The following is a 13,736-nucleotide window of genomic DNA, read 5'->3' as shown; positions in this document are numbered from 1 at the left end:
AGTTCATGGCAGCAGACACATAATCATAAATAAAAATATTTTTGATGGGAGGAAAGAATTGCTGCCTGGGATTATAAATGAGAATGGAGAAAATTGTAGCAGGTCCATCTGTAGAGTACATTTAGCTCTGCTGTAAGAGCACCATCATAAAAAAAATGATGGTACATGTAAAATTCAGTCACCATAATACATCATGCTCTATAGACATTTGTCTCAAAATAAAACAAATCTTTAATGGCCTCAGCATTTCAGCTTAGCTTTTTCCACTATCTCCAGTGCACACCAAGAAAACCTTTTTCTCATATGTGAGTGTTAAACTCAGATAAAAATTCAGAAATAAAGAAAAAAAAAAAAAAAACACCAAAACCCAAAACTTTTAAACCCAAAGCTTTAAAAACTCAAACTTAATCCAAGGTAGTACTAAACACTGGTTTTGATCAGATGTATCTCTGGTGCAAGAACATAATTGACTGAAGAAGATTATTTTTTTCTTGAAAGAGATTAACTGTGAGTACACAATTTTAATCTCTTGGTTTTATCTGAGGTAAACATTGTCACAGCATAAAAAGATATTTTTGAGTTTTTTGGGAGGAAAACAAAAAAAACAAACCAGAAAGGAGAATAATCAAGAAACAGCTGATTGGCCATTACCAAGCTCAGGGAGGCAAACATGCCTATAACAAGCAGCCTTGTTTTAAAATTTGCCATTGCTTAGCCATCTACAGACAATGAGACCTGACAGTTCTTTACGGAAGGCAGGCAGGAGCCATAGTTCTGCATAATTAGGCAATAATTAATCAATCCAAGGATAGCAGCCTTGTAAATTTGGAAAATGGAAAGTGTAGCTGCCTATGTGTATAAATTGGTCATTTATCCTTTATACTGCCTGCATGCAGTCCTGGTCATTTAAAAGTCTGCCTATCCAAATAACTTTTTTTTCACTTCAGGGTGTATGTTACTGAACAACAGAGGATTTTTGACTGGAGAGAGACATTCCTTCTGAAGGACAGAAGGATTTAGAAACAAAAGGGCAGACTAGATCATAATCCTCCCATGAAGCAGGTTACCAGAGGAAGAAGAACCCCAGCAATGGTATTTTGACATTGCCACACATATGCTCTCTTTTTTTTTGCATAAAACAGTCAAACAGTCTCATGTTTTTCTGGTTTTAGCATTCCTCCAAGCAGTGAGGAATTTAGGGTCTCTACTTCTCAACACAGGATGCGTACAGCTTAAGTATGCCTTTATACCATCCCTGTCTACCCTTCTGCTTATGGCTTTCCAAAGCACCAGAAAACATTGTATCTTATCTACACCCAAAATCAGGACCTGCTGCTTCTGGAACTAGTGACAGACCTTGTACGTGTCTTAGGACTGCATCTTTATCACACATAGCCAAAGTTTTGCTCTACTGTGAGTGGTCGTTCAGTAATGCTGACTGCTGACTCCTGTCTCCTAACATTATCAATAGCTTTGTTTTGAAATGTTTCTGATAACATAAGCTAAAAATAGTCTTAAGAAAAATTTCAGAACAGTATTTACATGCATAGTATATATAAAAAAGGTCTTTCAGCTGCTCACCTTCGTTGTAAATGTATGTTATTTTCTTTAAATTAGGTTTTCCCCTAATATATACTTAGATTTGGTTGATTGCACTTAATTTCCACCTTGTCCACGTTGCCATGTTTATACTTTGCATAGAAATCAATTTCTAGCTTACTTTTTTCTGTCTTTCAGATGTAAGATATGTTTTATGTCCTTTGAAGCATGGTACTAACAGAGAAGTGTGCTCAGAATGATTACCTTAGTATGCCATACACACAATGCTGTGAAAGCATCTTCACAGTAACTATAGTAGCAAGCATGTTTACAGCATGTCAAAATATGGAGACTGGAAAAACACGTTCAAAACCAGACACACTTTATGCTGGGCACGAACAATAAGCTGTAAATGAACAACCACAAAAACTATGCAATCGGTAAGGAGAACAGCAAAGGAACACTTAGAGCACCAGCACTTTCAAGACACGACACCCCGAGAAGCTAAATGACGAACACTGAGCCCCAAAAAAGCGCAAGCAAACAAAGTTTCACCACGGTTCTGGATTTTTTTGGTAATGCAGAGTTTCTCGGTTCTCGCCGGCTGCGTCCCTACACGCTGCAGCTCAGCGCGCCCGGGATGCAGCGCAGCCCGTGCCGGCGGGGATGCCCTGTCGGGCGGGCGTTGCGAGGCCCGGGGAGCCTCCCGAGGGGCGGGGTGCGCCGGCCGGAGCCCGGATCTGGACACCGGCACCTGTGTCCGGACACCGGCACTGCGGTCCCCGAGCGCTGTCCGCCCCCCGGGAGCGCGCTTTATTCCCTCACTGCCTTCGCTCCACCCGAGGGGAGATCTGTTAACGATTAAATCGGCAGCGGCCGCAGTTCAAAGCCCTGTCCCGGGAAGCAAAGGTGAAGATAACGTCCCGGAGGATCGCATCGAGTTTCTGCTGTTGCAATCGCTTTTAATTACCCTCCAAACGGCACATCACACAGCGATCCTCCGGGCGCCGGAGCGGGCACAGCGATAGCCAGACAACTATAAACGCTTTACAGCGCGCCCGCTGATTAAAAAGCGATTAGAAACTTATTTGAAGTCGGGTGTTCTCTCCGGGCACGGAGCGCCTCCTGTCAGCGCCGGAGGCCGGCCCGAGCCCTCCCGCCGCCGCCGCCGGTGCGCCCTGGCCGGCCGGCCCGCACTTACAGGTAGGAGGTGAAGACGCTGAGGTTGGCGGGCACGGCGGTGAGCCCGCGGTCGGAGCAGTCGGCGCGGAGCAGCACTCCGTCCAGCTCGCAGCGGCACGGCGCCGGACAGCCCCGCGGGCGCTGCCCGCCGCCCCGCGCCCCCCGCCGCAGCCCCGGCGGGCACAGCAGCAGCAGCAGCAGCAGTAGCAGGGCGCGGGGAGCGCGGGTCGTCGCCATGGGGCCCGGGGGGTACCTAGAGCCGCGGGGCGGCCGCTCTCATGCCCCGGGGCGCGGCGGGGGCGAAAGGAGGGCGCCCGTCTGGGCTGGAGGAGCTCCTGCGGCCGCCGCCGCCGCGCCGCTGTCTGTGGTAGCATCTCAGCTTACACGCTGCTTTAAAGCCCTGGAGCCGGCACCGCGCGCCCGCTGACGCCGCCCCAGCCTTGCCCGCCGTAGCGCAGCGGGCCCTGCCCGCGCCGCCGTGCGAGAGAGCGGGCGGGCGGGGGCGGCCGCGGGCCCGGCGGGCGGGCGGGAGGAGGGAGCGGGGGAACGCCGCCCTCAGCCTGCCCTCCGTGCGGGCCGCGCCTCGGCGCTCGCCCCGGGCCCTCATCTCACATTCGCGGAGCGGGTCAGGCTGCGGGGCACCGCCGTGGGTCACCCTGCCCAGGCAGGTATCCCAGAGCGCATGGCACAGGATTGCACCCCGGCAGTTCCTGAGTACCTCCAGTGAGGGACACTCCACAACCTGTTCCAATGAGTGATCCCCTGCTCGGTAAAGTTCTTCCTCATAATCATGTGGAACTTCCTGTGCATCATACAGTCATATAACCGTACAATAACTGAGTTGGAAGGGACCCCTTGGGAGCATCGAGGGCTATTTCTGGGCTTGCACAAGGCACCACAAGAATCACACTTCTGCCCATTGCCTTGTATCCTAGTGGTTGGCCCCAGTGAGAAAAGCCTGCCTTCACTTTCTTGGCACTCCCTCCTGCCCACTGGGTATTTATACACATTTATGCAGTGCCCTCTCAGTCCTTTCTTCTTGAGGGGGAATCCTCCCTCAGAGCAGGGATGCACGTGGTGGACATTTCTAGAAGGTGGGAGGCCAGGCGGTTGTGGAAGTGGGGGTATGGTCCTGAGGCCATGGGGTGAGGGGTGGGTCTCTGGGGCAATGGGACTAAGGATTGGATATTCTAGTGGGCTAGATCTAGTAGGGAGATCTCATCTTTCAAGACCTTATTTAGTTGGTGGTCCCATGCAGACCATGGTCATGGTCAATGATGGGGATCCACTCTCTTCCCTCACCACATGGTTCAGTCACAGGCTTGCCAAGAGGCAACAATTTTCTAAAGGACACTGGCTGCTGAGGAAAACTGAGTTCACAGTGAGGCTGCCATTGAAAGCTCTTGAGATGTCCCTCACCCAGCTTCTTGCCAGAGGTTCTCCTCAGGTAGTGCACAAACTTGCCTTTGTGCTATGTGTCTGTGAATGAGTGAGGAAAAGATGAGGATAGCAAGGTTTTTAAAACCTTTTTCCTCCAAATCACTTTTCAGTATGAACAAAGTTGGCCACAAACTCCAAATTTGAGACTAGCTGTGAGTGCTAGAACCCAGTCCCACCACAATTCCTGTTTAGACTGGTAACTAAATTGTTGGGCAGGCTACTCAATATGCTTTGGTTAGCATTTGTTAAAGGTTTTCTGCTACACTCTCTTTGAATCTGCAATTAAGTCTGAAATGAGAGCCTAATGAAAAGGCCAGCAAAATACATGCTTTTATATTTTACCCAATTTATAACACCTGTTTTCACCTCTGGACTATAATTTGGTATAATCTGAGCTGAAGAATGACCTGGTACTGGAACTCAAGTGTTTTATTTGAAATAGTAAAAAAGGAATCTGCTGTATGGCTAGTTAGACAGACCACAAGGTTTTGGTCTATGGGGCTACTGTGAAACTTTTCCCCAAGCATCACCTTGTCCTAAAGATAATCAAAACAGTGGTTGAAAGCCTAAAGTTCCTGTGAGAAGTGCCCAAAGAGAAAAATTCTCCAGGAAGAGGATTTTTCATTCTGTGTCATGATATGTGTCCAGGAGACTTCTTTCCCCAAAAACATTTGCCCATGTCTATAAGTTTATATTTTTCATAAGTGTAGTGAAACAGTATTTATGTAACTTGAGGCTTTTATAACTTTTTGCTGTTGTTGTTGTTGTTGTTGTTCTAGAAAGCCAAGAGTATATTCTTTCTTCATTTTCTGTTGTGGATTTATCAGCTTGTACAAGATACCTGAAGTTAGACAGACATACATTAATAAGTAGTGAGGGTTCAACTGCAGCAGTCATCCTCTGCATGTTATTTTGCATAAATACATTTGTTGAGCCAGTAGCTTTCTTTAAAATACTTCATGTACTTCTATACACTTTTACTTAAGGATTCTTTGAAAGTAAAGTAACTTGAAGATTAAAAGGAGGATTTTGTAGGAACATATATGGATAATTCCTACCTTTGTACAGACAAACTAGGCTGTACAGTTTTTTTACTTTTCATGTTTCTCACAGGTCTCTGGTTCTCCATGAAGGGAAAAAGGAAAACAAGAGCCTGTTTGGTGACATCTCTGGGAGGTGCTGTTACTGTTCCAAAGGGCCAGTGGGACTGTAAGATTTTCCTGCAGGCTCCAACATCTCACCAAAATGTCCTGGTCACTTGAAGTGGCATCCATGCTACAGCCATCAATGGTCTTCGCTTTCATCAGGCAATAATCAAAATCCCTCAGGGATCTCAGCAGAATGTTTTCTTGAACCTGCCTTCCTGATACTCAGGCAAAACCCCCGATCTTTTGAATATGATGATGCTCTAGCCTAAGGTTTACCAATATAAAAAGTATCTTAATGAAATATTACCTACAAGTAAACAAAATTATGTGTTGTGTTATATATTCTTAGCACACAAAAAGTGTAACAATTCATATGTTAAGAATGCACAGCAGACATATATTTTTATATATATATTTTTTTATTTGTATATGTATATTTAACATCATTACTTACAGCATGACATATTTTAGACTTATGTGAAATTTGGGTTTAAAATACAGGACTGCAAAAAGAAAACAGCCCATCTAAACTGATCCCTGCTACTTCCATATTGTAAAATTAATAAAATAATTTTAAAAAAATTATTTTGGCTAAAACATTTGACCATGGAAAATTATGCTTAATCCTGAAATGATTGGCTGTCCCAGCCAAAATGGAGTTTATATCAGAAGTGTTAACAGATCTTGCACTAGCAAAGGAGCAGCTAGTTTAAATATTAAGGCAAGTCCAATACAGAGCCAAAGTAAAAAGCACAGCAGCAAAGAAAACAGTAGTTGATAGCTGACTGTAGCATGTTTTTTCCTTTCCTGACTATGGATGAAGGGTAGGTTCCTAGAAGGCAGTAAGTACAATTGTGTGTTTAGACTGTGGAGAAAACAAAGGTCCTGTGCGAGGTGGGAATCCTTTTTCTGCCTACTGGGCTAAGAAATTATTCATCGAATGTATTGAGGTCCTTACATTGAAAGGGTCCAGTGGGCAAGTGTGCAGCTCCACAGCCCTGAGGCTGTTTTGCTGGTGAACAGTGCAGCAACTGCTCAGTGATCTGAGCAGAAGGATCCTTTCCTCCTTGCAGAACACCTTCTTTGTCCTTTTATGCCAGCTAGCCTTGGAGAATGGTGCCTTAAGTTTTATTGCTATAGAGGCTTTTTATACATTCAGCAGAAGGGTATTTATGTGCTGTGTTCAGTTGGTCCCATATTTACCTATTGGTGTATGTTCCTGTTCATTTGCATCCCATTATCCGTCCCATTTCATGGAGGACGTTGAACTAACACAAGTATTTACATCCCTTTATTAAGCCATACAGTGCTCTTCACACCAAGGCAGATGGCACTGTTTCTGTTTTACATAGTGATAAGAGCTGGTACCTGAAATGTAGGGTGGTTAGGGTAGAGTCGCTCTTTGACACAGAATGAAATACAGGAATTTTAGTTGCCCTGGCTCAGTATACCACCTGGCTACAGCTTTTCAGTCACAATAATATTGTGAACAGTTTTATTTTTTCATTACGGATTTGATTTTTTTAGGTTTTCATGCTATTTAAAACATACTATATCATGCCTTATTAGAAATAGTCAATTTCATAATGATTCTTTAATTTGGCACACTGCCATCTAGCTGCACACTTTCCTCAGCAGTTCTGTACTCAGTGTGGTGGAAGAACTGTGGTGAAACATCTGACAGCAAAGATTCACTTGGATTCATCTGAAATATGCTTCAAGAGTTGAATTTCTAATGGGAAGAAGGGACAAAACTAGAAAAAAGGTATTTTTACTGTTGCAATTCATATGGTGACAGCTGTCTTATATGTATAAATTTGAAGCAAACACTGGCATGAACATTAGTCTGAAAATATCTGATAGCAAAGTTGGCAATGTTAGTGCAAAAGTCGGGATTACCCAGACACATTTTAATAGTTAGAAATTCAAGAAAGAAACAAGGGGAAAATGTAAATATGCAGGCTGAAGATTAAGTGAAGGTTTTTTGGAGGAAATGAAAGCTAATTGTTGCAGTAATTCTCTGTTTAGCAAATAAAATATGTGTGTTAAGGTGAAAATGTGAAAATAAGGTATATGAAAAGAACCTCCTATTATTTTGAGTTGGAGTGGATGTGACATCATTCAAAGAATCACAGCCAGGCTGAAAAGGCATTAAGTGAGTATTTCACCAACACAGAAACTATGTGCTTTAAACTTTACTTTAAATGAAGCTTTTAAACTCTAGCACTTACTGGTCTGTTACCTTGTCCTTGTATGTCTCAAGTAAAGCCAGAAGAAGGAGGAGAACAACATGGTAGTTGTGTCTAAAGATGCATGAAGAACGGCGGGCATTAAGTAAGATTTTTTACCAGAACAACTAATCTTTGAAAACAAACAAGAGCTCCCTTTTTGGCTCACTAAATCTTATTTTATCAAAATATATCTAACTGCCCATTCAAAGATTGTCTCACTTGTAGCCCCAGACAATCTCTGTTTCCTGAATTGCATAGCCTTGGGTCTCTAGTTTCTCACCCCATAAAAGTAAAAGTAATCAATAACTACCTCTTCCTTATAATAGCAATTGTCAGAACCAAACATTTAGAAACACACTACTGTGCATTTTAGCACTGTAGTTTAAGTTCAGAGAGCTCTGCATTCTGTGGTGTTTATCAGCGGGCTTTGAGGGATGTCTTTAAAGTATTGCTCACTTAATGCAGCAGAAGTTCATCCCATGGAAAGTCAATCCCTCCACTTCTGTGAGGAAGTTGACTCCAGTTCACAGAGGGTTGCAGGATTGTTTTTGTTTTCCTTAAATGCTTGTAAAATGTCAAACCTTTGAATATGTGTGAGTGTGGAGAGGCATGATGTATTACTGTGTGCTGTGTGTGCTGTGTTCATCTGCACTCTCCTCTGGGTGAAAGACAAGAGTACATGTGCATGAATAATTTTTTAATTTAGCAGCACCTATAGAAATTCTGTCCAATTCTTTCCTCCTTCTCCCTCTGTGTCTGTGTGGCAAACACCCTGGGGTTCCTGTGGTTTTGACGTGTATTTGCATGATACTGTATAATGAGTGATTACATTGTTTTGTAGTTGTTTGAAGGAGGTCACAATAATATTTTTTGTACTTCTTTTTCTTTTTTGTGGTGGTTGTAATAGCTTTAGTCATTCTGGGATCAGCTGCCTTGCAAAAGGAAGAAATGTATGTAGGAAAGAATCACCTAATTGTGACAAATTGTCAGAAGGCTTTAGATGTGGTGTAGTATTGTGTTTTCCTGTAAATTTCTCTGCAGAAGGAGGGAGACGCCTGTATTTTTATTTCTTTCTCTTTGTCATCTGAGGTGTAAGCACAGAAAAAGCAAATTTTTTTTCAGAGAGGGAAGTCAAGACTTTTTTTTGATGAGTAAGACCGAAAGATTTCAAACATCTCTGTCCTCTTGACAGCAGAAATTTTTCTGTCATTGACTGGAACTCTGGAATCAATCAGATGGAAAGCCTAATGGGACTCCATTTTTCAAGAAGATTTTGGAAACTATTTGCATACTTCCCAGTGCAAAATTAATTCCCAAAGCTTTATAGTTAATCAGAACAGTTGTTGAAGCGTCCTTGTTTCTGTGGCTCACGTGCTTCATCCACTTTGTACCATGGTGATAAACTGTCAGGATACTTTGTCAACCTCTGCTGAGTCTCTGAAGTTGATCCAGTCCCATCTGCAATTGTGTAAAATGACATAAAGGGGGGGGGGGGGGGAAGGAGTAAACTACAAAAATACAAATCTGTGACCTTCAACACGTCCACAAAGCCTCCACCAGTGCCTGCCAGAGTTACATGGATGTACAAGGAATGCTATTTTTTCTGCATGGCTGGTAATCATGCAAAGCCTTTACTGTAGGTGGAGGAAGGGAGCTGGTTAAGGATCTGAATAGACCAAAAATCAGAAAGGAAAAGTGGAATTTCTACAGCTGCCAAGAAGCTGAAGAGAGAAGGACCCTTATGAAGGGGGGAATGAAGCAAAGGGAAGAAGAATGATTGCAGCGCAGATGTTGATAGGAAGATGAGAGTGAGTGCAATGAACCCTTGTATTTGGAAAAAAGAAAATGGGGACACTCGGAGCAAATGGGAGTTTTAGAGCAGGGGTATGACAGGGAGGTCTTTACAGAGAAGAGGAGGGAAGGTGCAAGAAAAAGAGGCAAAAGACTTTGTTATCTGAAGTAAATTCAGTCAGCTGAAATACACAACTCTCAAGTTTCTATAATCTACAAAACTACCCCAATAGTGTTACTACTCTATGAATTGCTATGTGTTTGGGCTAAACTTTTTTGAAAGACATAGAGATATATTTCTGGACTGAATGTCAGAATCAGGGCCTTACACAACATCAACATGTTTATAACATGCTTTGCATTACACTGCTCTTCTTTTCCTTGGCAAGGTTGGTTAGCTGACTTCAGGGCACGCACATTTGTTTTGGGATGACTTTGTCTTTGAAGTAAGCTACTTATTTGAGAGAGCTTGATATTTATGAATCCCATGTCAACAGAGAGCCAGCACAGACCCATGACACTAACATCTCCACAAAACAGAGAACAGGATGTGGCTTCATTTGTCCTCATCTGTGATCATTGAAGACAAAGAGGTACCTGCTCAAGGCAGTTTCTGGCTTCTGGCTTCAAGCTGGGAGAACTCTTTTCTCTGTCCACTGAGATCTCCCAAGGAACCTTACAGGCTCTTCAAGGCTATTACAGTGTCCCATGCTTGGATGGTTTGGATATCCCTCCAATCGCTGTCATGAGAATTGAAATTTCCTAATACCTAGTTGGTGCAGGAGTTTTGTTTTAAAAGACTGCCTGGAAGAAATCCAAGTTTATATGGACCTGGACCACGGAAGCCAGAGTATTTATTTCTGTTAACAACTTGGGCCTCTGAGGGTTTGGCTACATTTCTTTAGCAATTAATGGAGACAGTAGGATATGAGAAAATGTTTGTACCACCCAAGTTTAATCTCCCAGGCATCTTTCTGAAACTGATTAAGTGTAACAGACTCCTCCAGAAAGTGGTTCAAAGCACCTACATTAATGATTTCATGTATTTGTGGATAGTTAAATCACCATGCAAAAGTATCCTGGCATTGGTTACAATTAGTGTTACTGCTGCAATAGGATCAGAACCCTGAGAAGTTACATGCATGAAACACCGACAAACAAGGACTAATGTGAAAAGCTTAGGTTTAGTATCTTCTGTTTATGCATATTTTTTGATCTGCATTTGCATTTTGAACTGCATCAGGCCATACTCTATTATGCTAATTTTAATTTACATCTGTGGAAATTTTAACTCATGAGCCCCTGAGACTGGTGAAACAAAAGATTGAAAGTAAATCAGTACTTATCATTTTGGTCTTATGCCACTTGGAATCTGGCAGGAGCAGCAGTGCTATAGAAAGGAGCAGTTGGTCAGGTTTAATTTTTCTCTGAAATATTTCTGTGAACTATGGTAAAAACAGATGAGATTGAGAATTGAAAAAGAGAAAGAAAATGACAAAAGAAGAGAACAATGCATGGTATTGAAAAGTAATTACTTTTCATTTTGGCCCCTTGGAATGGATTTTGAATCCAACAAGTCAAAAACAATGTATTTGTATGTTTCCACTTTCATTTTCACTCTAAGTTTTCCTTTTCAGGAAACACATCTTTATGTGTAAAACAAACACATACTCGATGCACTAATGATAATAATGATAACAACAACAACTATCACTACTACTACTAGTACACATCCAGATTTTCAGTAAATTTTATTACAGAAAAAGTAGGAATTGTCAGGTCTGTTGGCTAATGATCTTAGGAATTATTTTTTTGGGCATGGGCACTTATTACAGTTTAAATGATTTGGGAGGAGAGGAAGACTGCAGGAGGGGTGCTGTGTTGCTTGTGGCCATGCAACAGAATTCAACTATCCTATTATTTTCCTTCAGACTTCTATTCCCTCAACAGTTTACAGGTTGATGCATTTGTAACAGAGAGCAAAATTTGCCCCTTCTATACAGTGTCAGAGTCAAGGATAAATGGTCCAATTATGCATTATAATATGTATATATATTAACATTGACATTGTGTTAAACTTTATTTCGGGTTGAAGCATATTATTTACAGGTGAATTTAGAGGTGAATACAAGTTTCAAATCAGACACTGCTCATTTGTGCTCAGAAATCTTCTGAGGGTGGTATTTCTATTTATTTGGACTTTTAAAATCTAACTGCTAATTTTGACACAAGCAGTTTTTGCTTTCTAACTCTGAACAACTTAATTAAAAATTGAGAACAACTTCAAAAGAGTTTCAAAAGTTAGACTAAGTAAAGGTATTTTGAAATCCTAAATTCAGATTTACTGCACTGATTGAATTAGATTATTTATGATATATTTTTTTTGGACCTTTAATATTTAGAATTTCCTCCTGTTTTACAGTTGTCCAGCAGTATATCTGCAAACTTTTTCCTAAAGCATTTTTAAAGAGAAGCTTTTTCCATGCAGTAAGAACTGTTAATTTATATTTTTTGAGAATATGTATCTAAGGGACTGCATTACATTTAACACTAAGTTAATTCTATCATAAAATTATTTTGATGTGCAGGAGTTTGGAGTAATGTGACTTATTTCGTCTCTTACAGCTGCTTTGAGCTGACAGATACAAAGAAAATGTTATAACAGGTAGGTAGATATTTCTCAAATACAACTTACTATTTATTGCAGTCTGTCTAAATTAAAGAGGCTTTTGTGGTAGTGCCATAAGATTTTATGTGCCAAGCTAATCTTTCTGTCTCAGTACCTTGCCAGAGTAAAACCTAGCAAGTTTAGAATTGTGTTTAAGTGAATTGACACTGTTCAGATAAATCTCTGTAAAAGTATACCCACAATACATGATACATAATACAAGTATGTTTATTGTTGCTTTCACACAAAGACTGTGTTGCAAAAGGGGTATTTGAAAAAAAACCCAACCAACTTAAAACCAAACAGCACAAGCAATTAGATTTCAGTAACACATTACAAGGATGAACTAGTTTTTGGGAAAGTCACAGATATTATAAATCTGTTTCTTGGACATTGCATGGCTTCTTTGGGAATCCTCATATGGACAATATAAGTGCACAGATTTGTTTGCAGCACTAGAGTCTAAAGCTGTGGTTGAACTGAAGAAGTTGAAGCAGTAGCTGAAGTCATTAGTTTGACTTTTGAAAAAAAAGTGACAGATGAAAAGGCATATGAGGCCAAGGGCTAATAAATAGATTCCAACCATATCCCCAAGCTTATCCACGAAGAAGTTGAATGGTTTCCCATATGTTTGTGTATTCATACAAATTAATTTTTTAAACTGCTTATAACTGGAAGCTGTGGATTTTATTTATTGTTTTGCCAAAATCACACACACCCAAGACACAGCTACTCCTGATTGAATTAAAAAGCAATTTAGCTACCATCTTTTATACAAACTTAAGTTTATCTGTACGGAATTTGTACGCTTGATGTTGCCTTCGCACTGCTCCCGCCTTCAGCGAGACAAGACCAAGCCAAAAGCTTGAGCTCCCTCTCCTGGTTGCTGCTGGAGCTCTGAGGCCCTCGCCTCCAGGCGTTCCGGGCAGTAGAATTAAGATTCGAATTGCAGCTTATTTCAACCAATTACACTTTGAAGCAAAAATACAAGTGTCTATTAAAATCCATTTGATATAATCTTCAAAATGCATCAGAAATATAAAACTTGCATTTGAAATGCTCAGGCACTCTGAAGTAACAGTAGTGTTATGGTGAAAGAGCATCAGATAGACCAGAAAAGAAAATACTAGATAGAAACAAGTTTTTACTTTCTGTGATTTCAGGTAATCACTAAAAGAGAGGAGCGAGAAGTGGAGAAGTGAGGATGCAGATTAACTAATCCTAGTTCTTTTGTAAAACTCAGCTGTAAACTAATATTCCTCTCTCACTTCTTTTTAGCCACCCTCAAATTTCAGGCATAATTTATCTCATGATGCATTGATTCATTGATTTTTTTTAGATCTCAACTGAATAATCTATGAGAAACCTAATCCAAATTTGGTCCTTGAGCTGGAGATTAAACAAGGTAACCTCTTTAAGTCCTTCCAGGCTACGTTGCTCTGTGTTTCTGTTCTATATGTGAGATAAAGATTAAACTTTTGAAAATGAGTTTGTATAATATAGCTTTTAACCCCATGTTCATCTTGAAAGGCCTTTCAGATTCCAGGGTAAAAAGTGGTATTCTGCTTGTGTAAAGAGAAAGCCTGGGTTCCCCTTCTGCTCTTTGACCCTTTACATACCAGCAGGCCTTTCCTAGAGGAGAGGTGTGATACAAGTGCAGAGGACAAGGCTGCAGACTGGGCACCTCCCTGGGCATTAAAGAAAATGGCTGCATGTCCCCTGTACTAACTACTATCT

General features: G+C 41.3%; 1 protein-coding gene across 1 annotated transcript in view; it reads right to left on the bottom strand.

Moving 5' to 3' along the window:
• LGR5 (leucine rich repeat containing G protein-coupled receptor 5) overlaps positions 1-2,958 on the bottom strand; it is an 88,750-nt gene extending 85,792 nt beyond the window's left edge. Inside the window, exon 1 of the mRNA XM_059472334.1 lies at positions 2,741-2,958. Coding sequence (XP_059328317.1) covers positions 2,741-2,958 — 218 coding nt within the window. The remainder of the gene's footprint in view (positions 1-2,740) is intronic.
• Between the last annotated feature and the right edge of the window lie 10,778 nt (positions 2,959-13,736).

The sequence above is a fragment of the Ammospiza nelsoni genome, chromosome 5, assembly GCF_027579445.1.
Source record: "Ammospiza nelsoni isolate bAmmNel1 chromosome 5, bAmmNel1.pri, whole genome shotgun sequence".
NCBI classification, from domain to species: domain Eukaryota; kingdom Metazoa; phylum Chordata; class Aves; order Passeriformes; family Passerellidae; genus Ammospiza; species Ammospiza nelsoni.
The sequence above is the reverse complement of the archived record's forward strand: the minus strand, read 5'-3'. Positions and strand labels throughout refer to the sequence as shown.